This window comes from Phocoena sinus, chromosome 2, assembly GCF_008692025.1.
Source record: "Phocoena sinus isolate mPhoSin1 chromosome 2, mPhoSin1.pri, whole genome shotgun sequence".
NCBI classification, from domain to species: domain Eukaryota; kingdom Metazoa; phylum Chordata; class Mammalia; order Artiodactyla; family Phocoenidae; genus Phocoena; species Phocoena sinus.
Genome location: NC_045764.1, coordinates 114,519,203 through 114,546,953, shown reverse-complemented (window position 1 = coordinate 114,546,953; position 27,751 = coordinate 114,519,203). Strand labels below are relative to the sequence as shown.

Here is a 27,751-nt window from a genome sequence, read left to right as displayed (position 1 = left end):
CCTGTAGTGTTTTTTTAAAATTTTATTTTAGTGAATTTACACCAAAAACCTGTTTTTATTACTGTGAAAGACTGTCCAGTAACTTTTTAATAATATACTCAGTTATTGTACACTTTACATGCAGAGAAAAAAGTTAAACATTAAGAGTAAAGGATGTACACATACTGTGTATGACTTTGTAAATTATCAGTACACTGACATATTATCAAGCAGGAAAAAGTCTTTACTGACTTTCTAATGATTTTGCCTTTTCCATTATATACATTGCATAGAATTATGGCTTTTCTATGGAGATCTATAATGATACCTACCTAAAACATCTATTTTACAGATGAGGAGCTGTAGCTTCAGGGAGGTTATTAAATAATTTGTACAATATCACATAATTAGTGACAGAAATGAGACTAAGACCCTAGGTTACCTATATGTCTTATATATAATCATGCCAGTATTAATAAACAAAAGAAATGTAATTATGGAAATTTTAGATTATATTTAAATTATTTTTTTCATGCCATTGTGATATCCCTTTTAATGCTAGGCCTGACTTAATTGTGAAATACAGAAATATATTTCTTCAGAAGGTTTAATTACAAAGAAATAAGCTTAGGAAGACTTCCTACAGGATCTGCCTTCAGCCTGAGATTTTCTGTTAATTTGATGATGGAACTTGAAGTAGCTATTAGGTTAAATAGAGAGTATGTACTTATAAATATGATCTTTATGTCAAACGTAAATTTCTCCATCTGGTATCTGCATCATTTTCTCCTTAGGTAAATCTAGATAGATGCCCTATTGCATAAGTAATTATTGTCAAAATAAGGAATTATGAACTAGCGAGGTTTTGACCTTACCAGGAAAAAATAACACTGATGCATCTTAACATTTCTTTTATTCACTTTTGTAGATATTTAAGATTATTAATTTGACTCCTATGTGTTTTTGTGATCAATTCTCTAGAAAAATTACTGACACCAGTGAATTATTTTTTTCTATAGAAATCAGTGAATTTCCATCTGAATGCTGTAGTGTGATGGCAGGGGGCACTCTCACAGGATGGCATGCTGATGTTGCTACTGTAATGTGGCGAAGAATGCTAGGTATTTTGGGAGATGTCAACGCTATTATGGATCCTGAAATACATGCTCAAGTTTTTGATTACCTCTGTGAACTTTGGCAGAATCTAGCTAAGGTAAAAAAGAAAAAGATAAACAGGGAGAAGGAAAGAAAAATAAAGTATTAAGAAGTACAGAAAAAGCCTTAGATAGCATCCACCCCCGCACTACGAACTGATGCCTTAACCATGTTTAAATATATTGTTAGTGGTAGGAACTAGATCTCAAGTTTAAGGTAAAACAAACTGGGAAAGAGAACACTTTTCATAGGTTTGTTGCATTTTATTTGAAAATTACAGATTAGAGATAACCTCGGCATTTCAATTGATAACCTGACCTCCCCTTCTCCACCGGTTTTAATTCCTCCACTGAGAATTCTTACACCTTGGCTTTTCAAGGTAAGCTTAATATATAAAATATTAATTAAAAAGTTTCATTTAGTAAATAAGTATGTGGTCAGTCTCAAACAGTAGAGAGAAGACTATTGTGTAGTCTTCTAGAGCACTTAGTTTTGTTTTTTGTGTGTTTTTTTGCTTTTGTTAAAATTTATTGAAGTATAGTTGATTTACAATGTTGTGTTAATTTCTACCCTACAGCAAGCAAAGAGATTCATATATATATACATATATATATATAGCAATATATATATAAAGCGCTATATATATAAAGCGATATATATATAAAGCGCTATATATATAAAGCGATTCATATATATATACATATATATATATATTCATATATATATACATACTTTTTCATGTTCTTTTCCGTTATGGTTTATCACAGGATATTGAATATAGTTCCCTGTAGAACACTTAATTTTTAACTAACCATTAGGGGTTATATAGAGAGGAGAGTGGGCCTAGCAAAATTATTATTTAGGTTGCATCATTTTTATTACTAAAACAAAAATGAATATAGTAAATTATGTTTTTGTTGTATTTAAATGAAATGTAAACCTCAGTTTTGTGTTATAGAATATGCTATGTACTTCTAAAGAACTAATTCTTTTAAGTATTATATGATATGTTTGGTGCATTTTCCTAAGTGAAACAGTGTATAGTTATTCACACCTACTTTGTATCATTTTAATGATAAAAATAATTTTAGGAATCCTGATATGTAGTTCATTAAAGAAAATGGGCCAACATAGAAATAAATGAAAACAAATATATAGCTTGCTATGTTCAATTGTTTCAGTATTTAACAAACAGTATTTGGTTTTGAGTATTAAAAACAACATCTTTCAATTGTAGGCAACCATGTTAACTGATAAATATAAGCAAGGTAAATTACACGCCTATAAACTTATTTGTAATACAATGAAAAGAAGACAAGATGTTTCTCCAAATAGAGATTTCCTAACACACTTCTACAACATAATGCACTGTGGATTACTTCATATTGACCAGGTAAATATATGTAATTTCTAACAAGTTGCTTTATAAGTTTATCTTTGATTCTTTATTCTGTTTAACTCTTGACTTTCAAGGTGTAGAATTAAAAACATTCCCTTATATTGTAATTTATTTACAGATTTATTCCATTTATAACCTCATTTATTCTGAAACATAGTTTCAAAACAAGCTATTGTAGTTGGGAGATTGACTTGATTATTAAGTGCATCTTTCTTCTAATGTTATAAGAACTGTTCACTCTTTGAAGAGATTAAAACATCCTTTGCTTACGCTGACAACATCTTCCTTTACTGTCCTAATGTACTTATTGTTAGGTATTTTGTAATTGTTACTTGATAACTGGCAATTGGGACTTAGGTATTTGCTCAGCTAGTCATGCAGCAGTCAGAGGTTTTTTTCTACTCTAAGAGTCAGCACATCACATTTTCTTATTTTTATAAATTGTATTACCATAGTGACAAGTATATTGATTTGCATCAGTATAGTCATTACATTAGATAGTCATAAATATGTCTCTAGAACATTACTTCACAGGTCTTGATCCTGGCCATAAAACTGAAAAGTACAGGAAGTTGCCGGTCAAAGTAATGTAAATGTTTGTAATCATAACGTGGTTAAATTTCACTTGCAGTTCATTTCAGGAGCATTAAATTAATATTAAAAGATGATAATGTATCTTTCTGAAAAGTGAAAAAACTTCTTGTGTTAATTTGAAATAATTATTGTGTTCTACCTTATAAACATGTCTCAAATAAAATGATATTCTTAATTACTGGATAAAGAGCGTTCATTTAAATTGGATTGAGTAATACAACCTGCTATACTGCATCCTCATGGTAAATTCCAAAGGCAAAATGAATGAACAACCAAGTTGAGAATATTCCCTTAAAAATGCCTACATCTGGATTTCTGAGGCTAGATGTCTATCATCAAAGGACTTCAATTTTTCTAAAATAGAGAGTTTCTCCAGTTGCCACATAACAGGTCATGCAACTTCAGACATCAGAGTTATCACGTGGAAGCAAATAGGTGGCAGAAGGAACTACTCTGCAATTAAGTTTTACAACACATGGGCCGTATTTTTTTTTTTTTTTTTTTTTTTGTGGTACACAGGCCTCTCACTGTTGTGGCCTCTGCTGCTGCGGAGCACAGGCTCAGTGGCCATGGCTCACGGGCCCAGCCCTTCCGCAGCATGTGGGATCTTCCCGGACTGGGGCACGAACCCGTGTCCCCTGCATCAGCAGGCGGACTCTCAACCACTGCGCCACCAGGGAAGCCCGGGCCTTATATTTTTAACCCTCCGAAGTAGAGACTCTTCTAACTGGCTCTCTAGGGTGAAAAAAAAAAAAATGCTGTATTGATGTCAGTTAAAAAGTGTTTTCAGTTTACTTTCCTGTGACAAAATATAGTACTAAGCATGGATTATTTGGAAGAATTAAAATTAGTCTTTCCAGTTAGCCAACCAGTTATAGTTATTACCTGTTTTATTATTTCATACATTGTCTATTTTTAAGGATATTGATTAGCTGATACCCAAGATTACATTTGTGATATTTTTCTTCTCCTCTTTTCTTTATTCCTAAGGATATTGTCAATACAATCATCAAGCACTGCTCACCTCAATTTTTTTCACTTGGTTTGCCTGGTGCCACAATGCTTATTATGGATTTTATTGTAGCAGCTGGTAGAGTGGCTTCGTCAGCTTTTCTCAATGTAAGTTTTTATTTCCTGTCCTTCATAATATAACAAACTGCGGTTAACCAAGATTCAGCTAACAGAACAACAAAGGAAGAGCCATTGTTGATAAAATATAACAAACTGATGTTCAGGAAGATATGTAATTTAATTAGAATTGATTGTCTCTCCCACTTTAAAAAAAAAAGTAAACAATTCTGAAGTGTAAGAAAGTACTAAAATTATTTGATAAATTGACCCAGGAGCTACAAAAATGGGTTAAATCTGATAAGCAAAACAATTTAAAATTGAGGAAATCTAAGGAAACAAACAGGGAGGGAAGAAAATTTTGAAAATGGGCAATGAGCTATAGCAAAAGAGAAGAAAGAAATATAGGTGAGGTAACCCAGAAATATGCTGTAGGAGTAAACTCTAAAACAGCATGTGAGGGTTTTTCATAACAGTTTGGAGCTGTGAGACAATGCCAGGTAACTTAGTATAACTGGAACATGTTCAGATATAAGTGGCAGAAGTGAACTAAGGAGGAAGGCAGTAGCTCTGTCTATAGTGCTCAAGAGGTTAGATTTCATCCTAAGGAAAGAATGAGTAGCTGTTGAAAGATTTTAAGCAGAGTGACATGATCACATTTGTATTTTAGAAAGATCACCCTGGAACAAAGTAGAAATGAGAAATAACTGAATGTCTACTGGGAAAAACTAAAAGTATTTGGGAAAGAAAAATCAGTCATACTTGACTAGTGCTAGTTATAAAACTTGCAAAGCAGTTTAACATATGTTATTTCATTTATAAGCTGCAAAAGACCAAAAGTGAATGAAAAGGAGTTCTATTTGGGGCATAGGAAGCTGCCTGTTAGACACCCATGAGATGTCAGAAGGTCCACTGTATATACAAGTCAGGATGTCAAAGGAGATGTCTGGACCAAAAATGTAAAGCTGGGAGACATTAGCTTACAGATGCTATTGAAAGCCATGAAACTGGATACAGTCACCTAGAGGAAATGTGCAAATAAGAGAACAACCCATATTTATAGCTAGTTATTAACCCTGTTTCCCTAGTTCCTGGAGAACAGTGATCATGTCTTACTTATCTTGGTATCTTCAGGGCCTGGCACAGCATCATGGTTATAGGTATTTATTAATCGAATCTGTAAATATATATTCAGCACTTAGTATGTGTTCAGCATGGTGCTAAGCCCTTTTGTGGTTATTAAACTTTTGTTTCCCCTTGTGTACAAAGTGTTCCTTTGTGTGGAATATAGAAGGATATAGAATAAATGAGATACACGTTGTACTCAGGGAGCATATAATCTGCTGCTGGGAAGATAGAAAAATATATTAATGACTATAGAATGTAGGACAACAAAGAGGTACCAGTAGGAGGAGCTTAGCATATTGGTTAAAAGCATGGGTTCAAATCCCAGCTCTGCCACTTAATTAGCGGTGAGACCTTGTGCAAGTTACTTGATTTCTCTGTGTCTAAGTTTCTTCATCTATAACATGGAGGTAACCTTCCTCATCTGGTTATTTTATGGGGATTTGAGTTAATATTTGTAACATGGTTGGAACATTATATGACACATTGTATGTGCAATTTAAGTGTTTGTTAAACAAAATAAAATTATTTGGTAATTAAGACAGAGGAGAGAGCTTTTTTTTTTAAGGGATATCAGGAGGTTCCATGGAAAAGGTATTTGAGTAGGTCCGTGAAAGATTAGTAGTATTTTTATGAGTGAAAATGGAGAAGGGGGAAGGTATTCCAGGCATAGGGAAACAGGCATGAATAAGCTGTGTCCTAGGAATGACAAATAATTCATTTTGTTTACAAGCTAGTTAGTCTAACTAGAGAGTAGTAGACACAAAGAACAGAAAGGTACTTTAGATCCCAGCTACCCAAAATGTGGTCTGCACACCGGAAACATTTGGCATGCAGAATCTCAGACCTCATCCCAGACCTACTGAAACAGAATATATATTTTAACTATATCCCAAATAATTGGTATGGACAGTAAAGATTGAGAAGCACTGCTTTAGACTATATCTTGGAGGGTCTATTAATGCCAGGGATCAGATTATAATGCTATATTTTATATTAGATAAACAGTTGAATTTTTTAAAGTAGGGAGAGAGATGATTAAATCTGTGCTTTGCTAATGTTAAATAAGTGTATTAAACTGGGAATAGATTAAATGGAAGACAAACTAAAGATGGTAAACAAGTTACAAGGTTATTTTAGTATTAACAGAGTACACAGATTATCAATCTCTTGGATACTGGCAAAAGCTGATAGAACTCAGAGGAGCCTGATGCATAAACCAATGCCATTTTTTAATGCATTTACTATGAAAACTATAACTGTTCAGTTGGCTGATTATTCCAGATGAGTAGTTGGCACATTTCCTACAGCCCTGATGTCCTTAGGCATCCATTTTAAATTTATTTATTTATTATTGGTTTTTTGGCCGTGTTGGGTCTTCATTTCTGCGCGAGGGCTTTCTCTAGTTGCGGCGAGCGGGGGCCACTCTTCATCGCGGTGCGCGGGCCTCTCACTGTCGCAGCCTCTCTTGTTGCGGAGCACAAGCTCCAGACGCGCAGGCTCAGTAGCTGTGCCTCACGGGCCCAGTTGCTCCGCCGCATGTGGGATCTTCCCAGACCAGGGCTCGAACCCGTGTCCCCTGCATTGGCAGGCAGATTCTCAACCACTGCACCACCAAGCAAGCCCAGGCATCCATTTTAAGTGACTAAACCTTCCTCCTATCTAGAAGGATACTATTGTAACATCCTTGGGAAAATTTTAAAAACGGTTGTTTTCTGTTTTCTGTGGTTCTTATGAGGAACACCTATTGAGACAGGCTGCATAGGAAGCCAAATCATTACAAGAATTAAACCTGACACATCTCCACTGTAAGGTTATGGGCAGTGTTTTCCTCTGGACGGTGTTGGAGATACACAGTCTAAATCTTGCTCTTTGGAGTTTCATTTTAGATCCCACACATATCATCTTCCTTTTGTTAATCCCCCCGCCCCCAGGCAGATTTCAAAGTAATTTGATTAGGTTTTGCCTTTCTTAATTACAGTTCCATTCCAGTTCTGCCTCCCATTATGCCCCACATACCTAAATGAATATTCCCAGTTTTTTTATCCAACTTTAAAGAAAAACCCTTAGCTAATCTCTATCATTAAATATTGGGGGTGTTTTTCAGTTTCATTTTTATAGTAAAATTGATTTTAAATCAGGATGGTGGATGTGAGCTTACCCCGCCCCATTATACTGCTGGCCTTGTATCTGTAAATCTAGATTATTTTTTTAATATGGAAATGAGTTGTTTTGTTGAAAATCATAATATCACCTCTGTTATAACATTTATTAACAAGGAAATCCTTTGGAGATAGGTTCTTGTTTTAGGTAAATAGAAGAAGTTTTATATTTCTAATAGATTGGTTTTAGCATTTTTGTTAGGTGTTATTAAACATATAAATCAATTTGTAGGTATTTTAGTAAACAAAGCAATTTATCAGTAGGTGGGTGTTGATGTTAGGTGGGCATGCAAGAAGGCAGAAGAAAAAAGAAATGTTCAGTGCTGATACTTCAGAAATGGCTTAATACAGCTAAGGAAAAAAGATGAAAAGTTACCTTCATCTGCAGTCCAAGCATAATTTCTAATTTTGTTGTTAGTAAGTAGTATAGGTAGTGTTCTTATCATGTGCATAATATCATAAAACACATCTAGACTAATGCCTGTGTCTTGAAGATATATTGACCATTTTCATCCTTAGTTACTTTATTCATCCTTGGATAGTAACGGATATATTCTAGAGATCATGGGTCTTCTGCTCATTAGAACAATATGTTACGATGTGTGAGTTGCCTTTAGAATGAAAGTATTTATATTTTTCCTCAAAATCAGGGTAATTTTATGCTGTTAACTAAAACTGTATTCCTGTCTACATACTCAGTAGCTGTACCCACATTTCTGCTTATTAGCTGCTCTTAAAGAAAGCTCTACTATTTGTTCATTGCATTTATTGAGAATAACAGTAGTTTTAGTGGAAAGTATAGATGAAAACCTAATCTTTTTGTGTTCCCCTTTCCTTTTTCAATTTTGCTTGTACTCTGACTTCCCTGTGTAATCTGGTTAGGTAATAAAGTAATTTTTCTGATAATTAAAGATTTTTAAAATCTGATACATAGGCACCAAGAGTGGAAGCACAAGTTCTTCTTGGATCTTTGGTTTGTTTTCCCAACTTATATTGTGAACTGCCTGCTCTCCATCCCAACATTCCTGATATTGCTGTGTCTCAATTTACAGATGTTAAGGTAAGAAATTAGGTGCTAATTTTAGCGTTTAAATGACTTTATAATCATAACAATATATTCAGTAAAATTTGTGTTCTTCATTTTCCTCTTGAAATCCACACAATTGTTAAAGAACTTTAGCCAGCTGTACCCCTCAGACACAAAGGCTGGAATGTCCATTAGGAGCATAACCTTTTTTTTTTTTTTTTTTTTTTTTTTTTTTTTGCGGTACACGGGCCTCTCACTGTTGTGGCCTTTCCCGCTGCGGAGCACAGGCTCCGGACGCGCAGGCTCAGTGGCCATGGCTCACGGGCCCAGCTGCTCCGCGGCATGTGGGATCTTCCCGGACCCGGGCACGAACCCGTGTCCCCTGCATCGGCAGGTGGACCGCCAACCACCGCGCCACCAGGGAAGCCCGCATAACCTTTTTTTATAACTATTACTTTGGAAACATTTTCTCATTATTGAACCCACTCACATGTCATTATCTTAGGATTCATTCATTCACTCACTGAACATTTATTGAAATCCCATGAGCCATATACTATGCTGCTAATGTAAGGCTTCTAAGATTGAGATGGCACTCGACCTGCATATTTGACTGTCTCCTTCTCCCATTTTTCCAAGGTGATGAATCAAACAATGTAATGGAATATTCTATTCTGCTATAGGGAACTGTGGAATTGGGGTGGAGATCCCATGTACCTGAAGCATTAACAGGCTTGAGTAAGAGATGGTGCAAAATTGAACTGTCTATACAATTGCTTACTCAGATAGTAAATCTTTTAAAAAAAAAAAAAAAAAAGATAGTGTCTAATTAGGAGTAGACATACCCTAATTGTTGTTTGTTTACAAGCCTTTTTAAAAATTTCAAGTAAAAAAAATTGGTGAAAAGTTGTTTTGTGCCTCTGTAGAGGTCAGCCTCTGTTTGAAGGGGAAGGTGTGACATGATCAGAATCCTTACTCCTCTGGACTCAGTAATTCTTAGACCAAGTTAGAGGGGAGTGGTGTGGTCAGGTCTCCTAGTTAGGATAAAGGCACTTAGTGCTCTGGACCCAGCAATGTGCCTGGTAGTGAATAATTCTGTCACTAAGTCAAGACCTGTCTCTAACTGAATGCCCATGTATTATAAATTCCCACAGGTTTAACAGTCCTAAGAAGTTGTGCTTGTTATAGTAATTGCCAGATGGTCTCTGTTTGACCTGAATTGGCCCTAGAATTAGAAGGGAAAAGAGAATAAAGAAGGGACGAGAGAGGGGCATTCTATCTCCTCAGAAGTCATGCTGATGATTTTTTTTTAAACTTGTGCTTTCTTTGAAAGAAATGTTTTAAATCAAATTTTTGTCAGTTTTTTTTTTTTTTTGCTTGTCAGTAGTTTTGCATGTACTTTCCATACCACCTGTATTTCTCTGTGAAACATTTGTAATAATTACACTTGTAATTATTTTTCAGTGTTTGATTTATACTTTAGACAAATAAGTACCACAAGGTCTTAGTTACTGCTATATCCTCAGAGCTTAGCATGTTGCTTGGCATGTAGAATATACTCCAAAAACATTTGTTAAACAAGTGAACTTCACTTAAACATAAAATTGTAGGGGCCGATGCAAATTTATAATGATATTTAATTAAAACTATACAAATTGACCTTTGGTCTTCAGGGATGTAATGGCTTTGGTTTCTTCTATTTTCAGAAGACCCTGAAGGTCAAAGATAGGTAAGAGTTTCAGTTTGCTTAGGCCGTTTTGAGTTCGTTTGGGCTTAGCCTAGCCTACTATATGTGATTTGTATGATCAGAGTGGCCTTGTCCTTTGCTGGCCATTGTATAGGCAGTAATGGCTGAAGTGATTTTTAAAAACAACCAAATAGCACTATTACATAGAAAGCTCTTGGGCTTAAACAATAGGTAGCTTCCAAGTACCTATTAATGGCTAGCCATTGGGTTAGCTGCTAAATTCACAAAGATAAGTAGAAGGTTACTCCTCTAAGGAGCTTGCAATCTAGATAGCTGATAAATCCTTAATGAGTGAATAATTGAATGATTTTTAAAAACCGTATTAACTATTAACTAGCACTTATCCCAAAACTCACACATAAGAAGAGGAAGCTTTCTTTAAAATGATAATTCTCAAAGTTGTGAAAAGTTTTGTTCATACCTTTGAGCTATTAAATCTGCTTTAATTATCTTTATAGTGAGCATTTTATTACTCTTCTAATCAGAAAAAAAGTTTTTGAACATATACATTTGGTGATAAATTTCAAAAATCATTTGTCTGCTATAACAAAATACTACAGACTGGGTAGCTTATAAGTGACAGAAATTTCTCACAGTTCTGGAAGCTAAGTCCAAAATCAAGGCTGTAGCATAATCACATTCTGGTGAAGGCCCTCTTCCTGGTTCATAGCCAGTGCATTCTTGCTGTGTCCTCACAGAGTAGAAGGTGCTTAGGGAACTCTGTGGGAGTCTCTTATTTATAAGAGCATTAATCCCATTCATAAAGGCCCCACTCTCATGGCCTACGTACCTCCTAATACCATCATCTTCAGGGGTTAGGATTGCAATGTACGAATTTGGGGGGAAGGCACAAACATTCAGACCATACCATTGTTTTATTTATTTAGCTAATTTTATGAATAACATTGGAATATACTAAAAGTATGTACATGAGAACGAAAAATGACTGTTTTATTTTGCTATTGTATCCCTAGCGCCTGACACAGTGCCTAGGTCCGTGGTGGCTGTTTAATAAGTATTTGTTAAATAAGTGAATGAAAAAATCTTAGTCATTGCTAATATTTCTCCTTCATTTTAGGAACTTATAATCAAAACTGTATTAAGCTCGGCAAGAGATGAGCCCTCTGGTCCTGCACGGTAAGTCAGATATTCTTAAGACTTGACATAGCTATTCTGTGTTTGCAGTTTTATTTTAGAAGTTAACGGAATTATTTAGCAGTCCAGATCGTTTCAGATACACAAAAGCTATTCTGAATCATAAATTTAAATTATTTGGATGATTAAATACATTTTTTCATTATTTAAGTATGAACCTTCCCTTCAGTAAAAAAAATAAAATCCTAGTCACCTTCTGTGTCCAAAATGATTTCTTTTAATTTTATTTAAGTAGATTTTGCTTTCCCTTCAGATTATATTTGTCACCGTCTCTTATGTAGTACCTTGAAATATGGTACTAGTTACCCAATGAATGTTTGTTAAATTGAATTAAAATATTTTTATTGTAGAAAGTAATATATCTAAGAAAGTAGTATATATTAATCTTTATAAATATTTGATCAGGATATTTTTTAAAAATAGAATGTAAATAAGATTTTAGAATGTTTTTGTTTTTAAATGTCTCATTCAGAAGTGAAAACTGTGGCATTTTGTCTGTGTTACTAAACCTTTCTCAAAAAGGTTGATTTAAATCAGCATGTTGCCTAACCTATAATGGAAAAGAATCTGAAAAAGAATATATATATATAACTGAATCATTTTGCTGTACACCTGAAACTAACACATTGTAAATCAACTATACTTCAATGAAAAAAAAAAAAAAGCAGGTTGCCAATAGCATACCATGCTCCTTCTTTTCCCCCAAATATCATATATCATTATTTTATATTTCTTGAACCTCCACAAAGCTGTGTCTTTTTCAGTAATCTACACATTATTTGACTCAAGGTTCGTAAAGGTACAGATCATGACTTTGACCGTTTGGATTCTAATTCTAAGTTAAACCTCTTCTTTTTCCAGCAACTAAAAGTAATGAGCAATTTTCTTAAATGAGACATAGCTCCAGCTTTTTAATTCAGTTGTGTATTTTTCTTACGTAATAGCCAAGGTAACTAAAAACAAGTCTTTTGGAGTGAATTCTTTTTCAACATTAATTCTATTTTAATACTGCTCAGCTACTCCAGAAAATGACATTGTCTTTTCCATTATCCCACATTTTCATTTCTTTTAGCTTTAGCCCCAAATTTGATGATTTTCGATATTCTTTCCCTAGCATTTTCTATGTTAATAATGACAACCTTTTAAGTTTACGAGGATATTCCTATAATATTGTTTCATTTAATCCTCATCACAATTCTAAGAAATTATTGGAATCATCATTATTCTTCCAATTTTGCTAGCAAGAAACTGATGGCTTAGAAAACTAACATTCATTAAGCCTTTTCTATGTGCCAGCCACTGTTCTAAACACTTTATTACCTCACTTAATCTTTACAACAACTCTCAGAGAATTTCAGTAATATGCCCTATCACCCAGAAAATGTAGAGCCATGATTAAAACCCTGGCAGTTTGTCTTCAGAGCCTTATTAGATGCATAAGTAATAAGTGGCAGAACCAGAATTGAACCTATAGCTTCTGATTCTAGATCTTCTGCCTTTTTTTTTCTTTTGTGGTACATGGGCCTCTCACTGTTGTGGCCTCTCCCGTTGCGGAGCACAGGCTCCGTACACGCAGGCTCAGCGGCCATGGCTCACGGGCCCGGCCGCTCCGTGGCATGTGGGATCGTCCCGGACCGGGTCACGAATCCGTGTCTCCTGCATCGGCAGGCGGTCGCTCAACCACTGTGCCACCAGGGAAGCCCTGCCTATTTTTTTTTTTTAAAAAAAACTTCATTGCCTCTCAGGTGAAAGAATATCAAAGCCTAAAACATAATTGACCAGATGTACACTTGGGAATCATTAACATGATAGCTCGTTGACAGTGTAGGAAAATCCCAGAAGTCGAACGTTAAACATTTCCTAAACTTGTTTGCCTATACTTTTCAGGAATGTAAGGCCTTAGAAGCTTATACCCCAGAATCTGACTAGTAGCAGAAAGTTGAGCCATACTGGGAATAATCTAGATTATTTTGACATCTTGAAGAATGTAGGAAGCTGTACACACACATGCACACACAAAAACTGATGTTAACCTTTAAAAAGCAAAAACCAAAAAACAAAAACTTAAGCATTTGTACTCCCAGTCTGTGCCTTTTACTGTGTCTTTAGTTAGCTGCATCTATGGAGAACTTTGCTTCACTTCAGAGTTTATTGTTATTTTAGGATTACAGCTCCTTCCACTGCTAAACCTGTCACTTGGTTATTTAGATCTATAAATGTTACATAAGATTGATGGGTGGACAACAGTAGGGAAGAAAGGAAGCTGTAGACCTCACATAGAAGACTTTCTATAGTTTTGATAGTAAATTAGTAGCATTAACACTGATGGACTGAAAGAAGGGACTTAACTTCTGATCCATTATGTTCAGGAAGAAAAATATTTCTGCACTGAATTGTTCTGAAATTTAGCATTCTACTGAATTTAATTTAAGAATATCAGTATCAGGACTTGCAAGATATATAGAAGGAGCTGACTTTCTTTTAATACTTAGAAATATTATATGCTTCATCAGAAACTTATACTTGAACACACTAATAGAATTTTTACTGATTCTGATCATCAGATTACTTTCTTCAAGCTGAAACTCAGTTGAAGTAGGGAACTGAAGTTTCACAAGACATGAGGAAACAGAACAAAATATCTCCAAGTTCTGTTTCTGTTGGAATTCCTTTATAAAGTGTATAAATTTTATTTGTGGTCCCAATTTGTTTTAAAAAGGATTTGTAGCTAGCTATGTTAAATGTAAAAGATATGAAAATAATATCTTACTGACTGCTGCTATCAGTCAATAAAATTACACTTTCCTTTTTTAAAAAAAAAAAAAAAAATTTATTTATTTATTTTGGTCTGATCCGGTCTTAGTTGCTGCCTGCAGGCTTTTTCTAGTTGTGGTGAACAGGGGCTACTGTTGGTTGCAGTGCGTGGGCTTCTTATTGCAGTGGCTTCTCTTGTTGCAGAGCACGGGCTCTAGGCGCTCGAGCATCAGTAGTTGTGGCGCGTGGGTTCAGTAGTTGTGGCACATGGGCTTAGTTGCTCCACGGCGTTTGGGATCTTCCCGGACCAGGGCTCGAACCTGCTCCCCCCTGCATTGGCAGGCGGATTCTTAACCACTGTGCCACCAGGGAAGTCCCCACTCTTTCCTTTTTGAAAGCAGGTTGCATATTTGTTTGGGAAGCTTTATGACAATATCAATTTATCAATATGGGTTTGTTAGAAAGATCCTGTGTGTTATCCCCACCTATGATCTTGGTAATAAATTATAGTTGAAAATAAGGCTTAGAACAGGGAACTCTACTCAATATTCTGGAATAACCTATATGGGAAAAGAATCTGAAAAAGAATGGATGTATGTATATGTATAACTGAATCACTTTGTTGTATACCCTGAAACACACAATATTGTAAATCAACTATACTCCAATATAAAATAAAAATTAAATTAAATTGAAAAAAATAAGGCTTAGAGTTTGGGGGATGTGCTTTCCTCCACTTTATCTTCCTAAGTAACAAATTGATTAATTAACAGCAATAAATTGATTAATTAACAGAGTAACAAATTGATTAATTCACCTAAACAGTGCATGCTCACTCTGGGTTGGTTGGTTGTGGGTGTTTTGGTTGTGGTGGTGGTGTCATTTCATTTAAACGCTCATCCACTTTTATTTGTATCATTATTGGTTGCCTTTTCTGCAGATGTGTAGCACTTTGCAGTTTAGGTATTTGGATATGTGAAGAACTAGTCCATGAGTCTCATCATCCTCAAATTAAGGAAGCTCTGAATGTAATTTGTGTTTCCTTAAAGGTAAGTAAATAAATATCTAGTGGACTATATTAAGATAGTATAGAATGTATGATTATTTTTCTCTAAATGTTAATTATATATTGTGCCCTTACAGAATCATTAATTCATTAATTTATTATTACATTATTTCTTTGATTCTGACTTTTTCCTTAAGAATAGTTCTACTCTTGATTTTAGGATATCTTGGTGATGACCTGTTTTATCTCAACTTTTTATATATTTGGCTTTGTCCCTAAGATAAATATGGATGACTCCTAAAAAGGAAACCAGTCATTTAACAACATTTGTAAGGCTGTTTATCATTTCTTAATCAGTATTTTTGTAACCTACCCTTCGATCTTTATTACTTCCTGAATTCTTGAGCTATTCAGGTTTTGGCTTTATCATTCAAGTTAAATGCCCTCTTTGTGACCAGAATAAGATTTGCTCAGAAATAATAACCCGATTATTTGGAGAGTCTGAATGAATAAGTGGATATTTTTTATTTGTAAAAAGATGAGTGATATTACTTTTTGTCCTAAGACTTGTATTATAATATCTGTATAGAACTCTAAACACACAAAGTACAAATATTACTTATTTGACAGATATTTCTGAGTATATACTATGTTTGAGGTGCTTTGCTAGGCAGAGTAAGGAATACCAGAATGAAAAAGAAATATAAATACTAGATTGAAGAGATTAATAATATGATGGCTGAAAAAGATTAAAATAAGTAATAAAATATAAAAAGCTGAGAGAACCAAATGAGTGGTGCATATAAACTGCTGATTGAGTTCAGAGAAAGCAGAGGTCACTTTGACTTAGGTATCAGAGAAGACTGGAAAGAGGAACTATGTGGTCAGGGCTTGAAGAGTGGGTGAGATTTGGTTATAGAAAGATAAGCATAAAAAGTTTGACTTTATACCATTGGGGAGTCATCTAAGATTTTTAAGCATAGAGAACGTCAGCATCAGAACAGTTCTTCAGAAGATAATATGGAAGTATTGAGTATAGTAAGTAGATTGCAATGGGGAAAGATGGGATAACAAGATTAGCAGTTTAGAGGCCATTCCAGAAATCCAGGTAAGAGAAAATGGAATAAAACTTTAATGAGGACAAACATTACAAGAAAAAATAAAGTTAATTATATCTTTGGAATATGTTATGATTTTCTTATTTTGCAGGTGTATATTTATCTTCCTAATAATATTTTAATAAACACAAATATAGGATGACAAAAAAAAACATGTATACAATTTAAAATTTTTTAGCAGCTAATGCAGAGATGAATAATATCAGGAAGAAACTTTTTATAACAGTGCTTTTTTGTTTTTTTCTTATTATTATTACAGTTTACAAATAAAACAGTAGCCCATGTAGCTTGTAACATGCTTCACATGCTGGTTCATTATGTACCTAGACTTCAGATTTACCAGCCTGATTCTCCCTTGAAAATTATTCAAGTAAGTAATTTCTCATTTATTTCTTATTATGACTTGTTAAAGATCCTTAGATTTGGATACCTTGAGATTAAAATTAGTTAATAGTTTTCTTTAAATTTTGCATAGCTAAATAATGGCCACTCAGGGTACTTTTTTTTTTTTTTCTTTTTTTTTGTGGTACGTGAGCCTCTCACTGTTGTGGAGCACAGGCTCCAGACGCACAGGCTCAGCAGCCGTGGCTCCCGGGCCTAGCCGCTCTGCGGCATGTGGGATCTTCCCGGACCGGGGCACGAACCCGTGTCCCCTGCGTCAGCAGGCGGACTCTTAACCACTGCGCCATCAGGGAAGCCCCAGGGTATTTTTTTGAGATATCAAAGTTCATGACAGTCCCTTTCTATATTATGTTAAGAGATTATGTGGTTGGTTTTAAATGCTACATGCAAATTTATCATTGCCGTTGTCTTTATAATGTATATTAGGCTTCATTCCCTGTCTTAGGTTAGAAAACATACCATCCCTCCAGTTACCAAAATCAGGAGATTATTTTGATTCATTCCTTTCCTTTCCTCTTCAGCCAGTCATTTATGAAGTGGTTTATTTTTATTTTTATTTTTTTTATGTGTTCTGTGCTTCCTACAATACCTGACGTTTTTCAGCCCTTAATTATTTCTTTCTTGAGATACTATAATAACCTTCTAAACTGGTTTCCTGGCTTCTGAGGTCATCCCCTCCAAGTCATCATTCACATTGACATGACTCTTATGTCACTTTCCTGAAGAACAAACAAACAAACAAAATCTCAGAGTGGTTTTCCTTTGTCTATAAAATAAGACCCAAACTCTTTAGCTGGGAATTAATTTGAGGCCTCCAGATGAGGACCCAGCCCATCTTTTCAGAGTCATGTACTGATTCCTTTTATGAAATACCCTGTAGTCTGGGCACCTGAGTCAGCTATTATCCCCTAAACATACCCCTCACTCTCTTCTTACCTAAAATGTTTTACTTTTTCTACCCCACCCCCCACCTTTCAGTGATTGGTTTAAATACCATCTCCTCAAAAAATAAGAATCCTTACTTGTTCTCTCCAACCAGAATTTATCTTTCTTATCTTCATATTCTTATAACATTTTTAGGAAAGATAGTAATTAATATTTATTAAGCACCTACTACCATGTATCAGTCACTATACTAGTCACCTTTTCATATGTTACCTCATTTAATTCGTAAAAAGTCATTTGAGGTGGACTGTTATCCCTGCCTCCTCTCCTCCCTTTATTTAAGATGAGAGAACTGAGGAGACAGCAACTGTATAAAGTCATAAGGTAACAGGGTAGAAACAGGGTTCAAACCCAAGTCTGTAAAATTTCAAGTCCAGACATTTCCCACCCAACCACGTCGCCAGGCCCTATTTTAGCACTAAATATACTTGTGTAAAAATTCTAAGCTTCTTGGGACTTCCCTGGTGGCACAATGGATAAGATTCCATGCTCCCGATGCAGGGGGCCCGGGTTTGATCCCTGGTCAGGGAACGAGATCCCACATGCGTGCCGCAACTAAGAGTTCACATGCCACAACTAAGGAGCCTGCGGGCTGCAACTAAGTAGCCCGCCTGCTACAACCAAAGAGCACACATGCCACAACTAAGGAGCCTGTGAGCCGCAACTAAGGAGCTTGCATGCCACAACTAAGACCTGATGCAATCAAATAATAAATATTTTTTTTAAAAAATTCTGAGCTGCTTCTTTAAGACAATGGCATTTTTTTTCTTCATTATTTTCTATGCCTAGGATGACTTGCATGTAGAATCTCTTAGGTAAATAATCTGTTGAGTTGAATATAGTATTATGGTTAAGAGGTTGGGTTTGAAGGTTAGACCTGGTTTAACTAACCCCTGACTCTGCCATTTACTAACTTTGTAACTGTCAACAAATTACTCAGTCCTCTAAATTCTGGCTTTCTTTATCTTTACATTTGGGATAAAATTACCTACCTCACAGAGTTGCTCTGAAGACTAAATGAGAAAATATATGTAACACGCTGAGCACTTTTTGCCATAAAAGTGATGGGACATAAATTTTAATAAATGTTGGCAGCAGCTACCATTGTTACCATGCAGAACATGATAACTGGATGTAAATGTGAATGTTTATATATATGTCTATTAGTATTAAAACATTTGAAATTTTAAAACTTGAAAATTTTACCCTTTAAGATTGATTATTCTGTTGAAAGTTAAGGTGTTCTTTAAGTAAGCATATTTTTTTTGTTCATTTGAAGGCCTCCAAATCCTTCCCCTTATTTTCTTCATAGTTTATATGCTATTAATACTTACCTAAGTAATTCTTAGGTGTGTAGAGTTTTTGCAGATTGCTTCACTTTACATTATAGTGGCCAGTGCCTACAGATAAATGGTTATACTTTACCTCTAATTGAATGAAGAAATGAAATTCTAAAATAGTAGAGCATTTCACTAATGGTTACCTACTTACATAGTTAGGAATAGAAGCCCAGTTCTATTACCAGTATTAAGTATTAATCTAATATACTAGATTCTATTAGTGTGTAAAGCCTTTTATGGTATAAATTATGTTTAGAGGAATTTTTCTACTTGAAGCAATCATTTATAAAAATTTAATAGCATACAATAAAAATACAGTAAATTTACCTCTATACTTTTTTTTTTTTTTTTTTTGCATTACGCGGGCCTCTCACTGCTGTGGCCTCTCCCGTTGCAGAGCACAGGCTCCAGATGCGCAGGCTTAGCGGCCATGGTCCACGGGCCCAGCCGCTCCGCGGCATGTGGGATCCTCCCGGACCGGTGCACGAACCCGTGTCCCCTGCATCGGCAGGCGGACTCCCAACCACTGCACCACCAGGGAAGCCCACCTCTATACATTTTTAACATGCACATTAAAAAATTGAATGAGGGCTTCCCTGGTGGTGCAGTGGTTGAGAATCCACCTGCCAGTGCAGGGGACACGGGTTCGAGCCCTGGTCCGGGAGGATCCCACATGCCGCGGAGCAACTAGGCCTGTGAGTCACAACTACTGAGCCTGCACGTCTGGAGCCTGTGCTCCGCAACAAGAGAGGCCGCGATAGTGAGAGACCTGCGCACCGCGATGAAGAGGGGCCCCCGCTTGCCACAACTAGAGAAAGCCCTCACACAGAAACTAAGACCCAACACAGCAAAAGTAAATTAATTAATTAATAAACTCCTACCCCCAACATATTCTTAAAAAAAAAAAATTGAATGAGATCAAGAAATTTCCAGGGTAAATGATAACGCTATAAGAATGTTTTGCTTTCTTTTAATAAGGTCTTTTATTTCATATTCTTTGTATCAATTTTATTCATATTCTGTTCAGTGTATAATATATGTTAATTTAAAAAGCCACATTATAAAATCTTTCTTTAAAAAAAAGGTGTATATTTACAAGTATATATACCGAAATATCTGGGAAGATGAGAGTAAATTTCTTTATTTTCCCCCCAACTTTATTGGGAAATAATTGATAAATATAATTGTATTATATTAAAGTATATAACATAATGATTTGATATTGTAGAATGGTTACCAAGATCACGATAATTAACATATCCATTACCTCACATTGTTAACATTTTTTTATGGTGAGAATGCTTAAGGTCTACTCTTAGCAACTTTTAAGATATTCAGTACTGTACAATTAACTGTAGTTACTGTACTATACATTAAATCCTCAGAACTTATTTTCATAACTGAAAATTTGTACCCTTTGACCTACATCTCAGTTCACTAGACCCCAGGCCCTGGCAACCACTATTCTGTTTCTATAAAATCAGCTTTTTTTACTTTTCCACATATAAGTGATACCATACAATATTTGTCTTTGTCTGGCTTATTTCACTTAGTGTAATGCACTCCAGTTTCTTTCATGTTGTCATAAATGGCAGGATTTTCTTCTTTCCTATGGCTTGAATAATATTCCATTGTGTATATATGTATACCACAATTTCTTTATCCATTCATCTGTCGAAAGGCATGAGGGCTGTTCCATATCTTGGCTATTGTGAGTAATACTGCAGTGAGCATGGGTGTGCAGGTATCTCTTTGAGACACTGATTTCACTTCCTTCTGATATATACCCAGGAGTGGTATTATATGGTAGTTCTACTTTTAATTTTTTGAGGAACCTTCATACTGTTTTGCATAATGGCTGTATCAGTTTACATTCCCACCAATAGTGTATAAGGGTTCCCTTTTTTCCACATCCTCACCAACATCTGTTCTCTCTTGTTTTTTTAAAAATAGCCATCCTAACAAAGGTGAGGTGATATTTCATTGTGGTTTTGATTTGCATTTTCCTGATACTACCGATGTTGAATACCTTTTCATATTCCTGTTGGCCACTTGTATGTCTTTGGAAAAATGTCTATTCAGATCCTTTGCCCATTTATAAATTTAGTTAGTTTTGCTATTGGGGGTATAAGTTCCTTGTATATTTTGGATATTAACGCCTTATCAGATATATGGTTTGCAAATATTTTTTTTCCATTCTGTAAGTTGTCTTTTCACTTTATTGATGGTTTCATTTGCTGTGCAGAAGCTTTTAGTTTATGTAGTGCCACTTGTTTATTTTTTTGTTTTTGCTTCTGCTTTAGGTATGATTTCCAAAAAAATCATTACCAAGACCCATGTTAAGGAGACTTTTCCTATGTTTTCTTCTAGGAGTTTTATGGTTTCAGGTCTTTATATTAAGCCTTTGATCCATTTCAAGTTAATTGTTGTGAGTGGTATAAAATTGGGGTCCAGTTTCATTCTTTTGCACATGGATATCCAGTTTTCTTAACGCCGTGTGTGTGTTCTTGGACCCTTGTCAAAGATTAGTTGACTGTATGTGTGGGTTTATGTCTAGGCTTTATTCTAATGCACAGGTCTGTATGCCTGTTTTTATGTCAGTACCTTACTGTCAGTACCATACTTTGATTACTGTAGCTTTATAATAAAGCTTGAAATCAGGAAGTGTGATGCCTCCAGCTTTGTTTTTCTTTCTCAAGATTGCTTTGGCTCTTTGGGTGTTTTTGTGGTTCCATTCAAATTTTAAGATAGTTTTTTTCTATTTCTGAGAAAAACACCACTGGAATTTTGCATTCAGTTGCATTGAATCTGTAGACCACTGTGGTAGTGTGAACAATTGAACGATATTAATTCTTCCCCATCTATGACATGGAATATCTTTCTATTTATTTGTGTCTTCAGCTACATTCACTAGTGTTTTCTAGTTTTCAGCGTATAAGTCTTCCACCTCATTGGTTAAATTTATTCCTAAGTATATTATTGATTTTGATGCTGTTGTAAATGGGATGGCTTTCTTAATTTCTCTTTGTGATAGTTTATTGTTGGCGTATAGAAATGCAGCTGATTTTTGTATGTTGATTTTGCATCCTGCAGCTTTAGTGAATTCATTTATGAGTTCTAACGGGGTTTTTTTTGGTGGAATTTTAGGATTTTCTATATATAAGATCATGTCATGTACAAACAGAAATAATTTTACTTCTTCCTTTCAGACTTGGATGACTTTTATTTCTTTTTCTTGCCTAATTGCTGTGGTAGGACATCCAGTACTGTGTTGAATAGAAATGGCAGTTGTGAGCATCCTTATCTTGTTCCTGACTTTAGAGGAAAGGATATTAACTTTTTACCTTTTGAGTATGGTGTTAGCTTTGGGCTTGTCATATATGGTGTTTATTATGTTGAGATACATCCCTTCTATACCTAATTGGTTGAGCAAAGTAGATGTCTTGAGTGATAAATTACAGATGGTTTTTATAAATCTTTTTGCTTATCTATGTCTTCTCATTTTTCTATCAGAACATATATTATTTGTATGTTTATACATATTGATTCTGACTTGAATTTGTAAGAAATCCATTTATAGTTAACAGAGCATATATAACTTTGGTTCTGTACATTAGGATTGTAAATGATTGATAGTTAAGTGTACTTGAAAAGCTGACCTATTAAAAATTACTTTGAAATAACAATGTTAATATATTTTGGATAAACTTTCAGCAGTAGATTTTGTATCACTTTAGCATTATTGTTTAAGTTTTAGGATGCACCATTAGTTTGACATATTTTGAGCTATTTTCTTTATTTCCTACAGATTCTGATAGCCACTATTACCCATCTTTTGCCAAGTACAGAAGCTTCATCTTATGAAATGGACAAGAGGGTAATTTAAATTTTTTAGTATTTAATATGTGGTTACCTAGTAAGATACTTACATTTTAAAACTGTGAAGGTATATCTATTTACATGGGAGACATTAATTAATCTTGTGTTTAAAATAATTGGAAATATAGCTTTCCATTATTTAAGTGTAACTAAATCACATTTTAGTTTATATCTCAAGTTAATCATGGTCATCTGATAGTCTTTGAATTTTAGGGTTATAAGGAACCTGGGAGGATATTCTGTCCATTTATAATTTTTTTACTTGTTATGGTCTTGTTTATGCCTGAAAATAACTGAGAATAGATCCAGAAACATAATTACAGCTGCAGAGTTCTGTAAATAATGGGCAGAACATATGTAATAAAACATACTTGATATTTCAACACAGTATGATTAAGAAGTGGTAACACTGAGATTTCTTGTTGGCATTGTCAGCACATGAGTTCTATTAAACTGTGGGAGTATATGAGATCATTTAAGGTGAAGCTGTAGAGTAAGAAGGGTTAGCAAAGTATAACACCTTGAAGATAGCAGTTAAAGAACAGGCAGAGAGGGGGATCACCAACGTAGTGACATAGAAGGCTGCTGAATTTTCTTCCTCGCTTGGACCCATGGAAGATACAGCTACACATGGAGCAATTCCCTCTGAGAGAAATCCAGAAACTAGTCAAGTGACCTCTACACATCAAGCGACTAAGAAAATACCCACATCAAAAATAGGTAGGAAAGGCTGTAACACACTCTTGCCATAAACCCCACCCTAGCAGAGCTCCATACAGTCAGGAGGAAGCCCCCAATTTCCACCTTTTCTCTGAGGAGAGAAGGGTTTAGCCCATACATCTAGCACCCCACCTTTTAAGCCTGCCACCCAAGGAGAGGTCCCCGAATCACCTGGCTCTGAAAGCCAAAGGGCTTGCATTCACAGCTCCCATAGAACTATATGAAACAAAGAAGCAGCTGTTAACAGGCACGTTGCTGTTTATATTCCGTTTTAGAGATTTTTTTCCCCATCCCTGTTGTTTTTATTTATTTATTTGTCTGTGGTTTATCCATCCTTTGTTTATTTTGTACAGATGAGCAGATACATCTGTATTTTCTTTTTTCTTCCTGTTCGTTACACAAAAGTATAATAGTCTAGATACTCACTTTCGGTTTTTCACTTGACAGTATACTCTGGAAATTCACAATAAATAAATTCACAGAGGTCTTCCGTGTTCTTTTTTGCAGCTGTACAGTATTAGTACTCCATTGAGGGAGTGCACCATAATTTATAAATTTCATAATTTATTCAAGTCATTCTTCTATGTATGGACATAGAGATTATTTTCAGAATTTTGCAGTTACAAGCAATGCTGCAGTGACTAACTTTATGTCTGTATATTTTTACATTGTTGGAATGTGTCTTCAGGGTGTATTCCTAGAAGTGGAATTGCTGGGTCAAAAGGTAAACAGATATTGTAATTATGTTAAATATTGGCATTCCCACAAGCATATACTATGAGAGTGTTTCCCCAGAGCCTAACCACAGAGTATGACATATTTTTAAATTTTTGCCTGTTTGATAGGGGAACAATAGTGTTTCAGTGTAGTGTTCGTTTACCTTTCTCTTTTTATAAGTGAAGTTGAATATCTTCTCATATTTGTTAATGGCCTAATTTTTTACTTTATTTTTGTGAATTGTCCATTCATATGTTTTTACATTTTCAGTCAGATTTTGGTATTTTTCCCTCAGATGTTTACATATTAGGGAGTTTTTTATGTAAGTCAGTTTATCAATCCTTTACTTCATTAGGTATCTAGATTTTGAGCCATAGGTAGAAAACCTTTTCACGTTTTCTTCTAGTACTTATACAGCTTCATTGTTTACACTTTTACCCCTCATCCATTTGAAGTTTATTTTCTGTCTTTTGAGATAGGGATCTAATTTTTGTTGTTTTCCTAAATGGATAACCAGATTTCTGAGTTCCCTTTATTAAAAAGTTCCTCTTTGCCTCTTAATGAATAATCAAGTTCCATAATTACTTGGGTCTGTTTCTTAACTTTCTATACTAGCAGTTTTCAAACTCTTTTGGTGACAAAATCATTTTACTATTGATAAACATTTTTTTTTTTTTTTTTTTTTTTTTTTGCGGTACACGGGCCTCTCACTGTTGTGGCCTCTCCCGTTGCGGAGCACAGGCTCCAGACGCGCAGGCTCAGCGGCCATGGCTCACGGGCCCAGCCGCTCCACGGCACGTGGGATCTTCCCAGACCGGAGCACGAACCCGTGTCCCCTGCATCGGCAGGCGGACTCCCAACCACTGCGCCACCAGGGAAGCCCTGATAAACATTTTTGAAGATCTCAACTTTTGTTAATGTGGATTATATTTTGTCTTCTTGACCTGTCTTGTACTGAGAGTGGTGTGTTAAAGTCTTCTATTAATATTTCTATATTTCCTTGCATCTACTGTGGTTTTTCCTTTGTAGTCACTGTTATTTTATACATAGATATCCATAACAGTTTTATCTTCATTTTGAATTATAGCTTTAACATTAATGCTTTTTGGTTTGAATTCTAATTTGCCTGGTGTACCTTTTTCCATCTCCTTAGTTTTAGCCTTTCTGAATCTTTTTGTTTAACTATATCTCTTGAATACAACACATACTTGCGTCTTGCTTTGTGAGCCAAACTGAAAATCTTTTTCTTTTATTAGGCAAGTTAAACCCATTTTTATGATATATTGTATTTTTTATCTTGCCTCTGTCAGTCTATTTTATGATTATTATGCATATTATATTTTCTGTTTCTTTCTTTGCATGATGTATTTCCTTTGTTCTTCTTAAAATTCTTTTGGTATTCAGGAAACTTTGTACTTTTTTCTTGTAGTTACCTTTATATGTATACTTTTTTTAATGCCTTTGTTCCCTTGCTTTCTTAACCTTTTATACTATGTGGTTTGTGATTATTTAATGGTATCCTTTATCTCCCATATGTTGCCTATATGTTAATAAGTGAGCTTATGTTACTTTTCTTCTCTCTCTTTACCTTTATTTTTAGTTCCTTTATGTCTGCACGTAACATTTAGCATATGTCATGTAACAAATGATTCTTCTACACTCATCTCTACATTTTTAAAAAACCTTAGATCCATAACTAAATATATCAGACACTCACTGTTAGACTTTTTACTGAAGTTCCTCTGTCAACTTCTTGGTTAAATGAAGTTCATCTTTATTCTTCAAGATGGGCTCATGAATGCAGAATTCCCTAAGCTCTTGCATATATAAATTTTTTTCTGTAACAGCAAGATACATGAAAAGTAGCTACTTTTCAAGTAGATACTTGAAAAGGATCCTTGGTTCACACTTATTTTCCTTGAGGTTTTTATTTTTTTAATGTTGCCTTGCTTGTATACTGTTTTTGAGAAATCTGATGCCATTTTTATTCTCTTGTCCTTGTAAGTTATTTCATGTTTTTTCCTGGAGGCTCTAAGGAGATACACACACACACACACACACATACACACACACACACACACACACACACATATATTTATTTTTTTAGGTCTTACTTTTCAAGTTTTACCAGGATATGTATTAGAGTTGATTATTGCAGGTCAGTTTGTCCTGGATCTGGTAGGCCTTGTCAATATGTAGATTTTGGGGACTCCACATTTAAGTCAATAGGATATTCTTTTTCTGTCTTCCATTCCAGTCATTTCTCTGTGACATTTTTTACCTTTTTCTTTGTCTCACTTTTGTTCTCTTTATTCAATACCCCTTATTAAATTTTCTTTTTATTTTTTTAAACTTATTCTTCCTTAGGCATCTTATAACTTGGGCTTCATTTCTAATATCATTTTATCCTTTTTTAGTTTTCTTTCCTGACTTGAATCAATTCTTCCCTTTTTGGTCTATTTTTTCTTAGTTTTTTAAATTCCTGATTTAAGATGGGATTTTCGTTGTCCCCTATACCTAAATGCTTATTTGACAATATTTAATTTAGATTAGAAGGTTGTGTTATAGTTTTCTTCTGCTTCATTATTGGTTTTGGTGGGCAGGAATTTTCATCAGCTGAATTGCTTAAGATTCTCATTTTCTGTTTTCTTTTTATAGTAGTTTTTTATAGATGAAGACTGTCTGCATTTCTGTGGACAAGGTTGGTAGCTTGGGGTGGTTTATGGGATTCCTATTTCAAGAGCTCCCTCTTCTGGCAGTTTAACAAAGTATAGTGTTTTCATTGGATGACACTAAGGTGGGAGAGGAATTACAGAACCATCCGTTTTTAAAAATTGTAAAAATCTTGCAAGGTATTAAATTTCTCTTTTCATTTTTCTTTTCACATTATGTTTTCCACAAGGTGTCTCTCCATTCCCTTTTAACAATTTTTCTCCCCCAAAGTATTACCTTTCCTGCAGTACTTTTAAATACTTTCCTTCTACTCAGTACTCTATCTACCAGTACATGTTTTTCATTATTCTCACACTTAGGGTAGACCTTTTTTGGGGGGCTTGGTTTTTTGGTTTGTACCTGGTTTCCTTCTCTCTTTTACAGCTTACCCAAACTACCCTCACTCTTCATGAGAGCTTGCAGTGGGAGAATGGGTAAAAGCTTGTTGGATTTGCTGTGTGTATTTTCTACTCACAGATAATTGAATTTAGAATGTTCTGTTTTCTGGTTATACTGAGGATGTGGGTTTTGTGGTATTTTATTGGTTCTTTTTGTTCTTTATTGTTCTTTTGGAGGGTGTGTTGTGAGATTTAGGCCAGCATTACTCTTTGAGTTGGAGAGTTGGTCTTTGATTCTAAAGATCAGTGTATCTCTTATTGCTACTTGATTGACACTTTTATGGTACTAATTGTGATTCTTTATTCAATAAAATGGACCACATAGATACTGCTATTTTACTCTACATTT

The 27,751-nt window shown here is 34.9% G+C and overlaps 1 protein-coding gene across 9 annotated transcripts in view; it reads left to right on the top strand.

The window, feature by feature from the left end:
- RALGAPA1 (Ral GTPase activating protein catalytic subunit alpha 1) overlaps positions 1–27,751 on the top strand; it is a 220,641-nt gene that overhangs the window by 119,440 nt on the left and 73,450 nt on the right. For all 9 annotated transcript variants that reach the window (XR_004348438.1, XM_032622552.1, XM_032622551.1 and 6 more), the window contains exons 22-30: positions 999–1,192; positions 1,415–1,513; positions 2,372–2,527; positions 4,118–4,246; positions 8,417–8,542; positions 11,335–11,393; positions 15,106–15,214; positions 16,549–16,659; positions 22,785–22,853. Coding sequence is in view for 8 of the 9 variants with exons in the window: in XM_032622552.1 (XP_032478443.1) it covers positions 999–1,192; positions 1,415–1,513; positions 2,372–2,527; positions 4,118–4,246; positions 8,417–8,542; positions 11,335–11,393; positions 15,106–15,214; positions 16,549–16,659; positions 22,785–22,853 (1,052 nt within the window). In the remaining variant the exon portion in view is untranslated. The remainder of the gene's footprint in view (positions 1–998; positions 1,193–1,414; positions 1,514–2,371; positions 2,528–4,117; positions 4,247–8,416; positions 8,543–11,334; positions 11,394–15,105; positions 15,215–16,548; positions 16,660–22,784; positions 22,854–27,751) is intronic.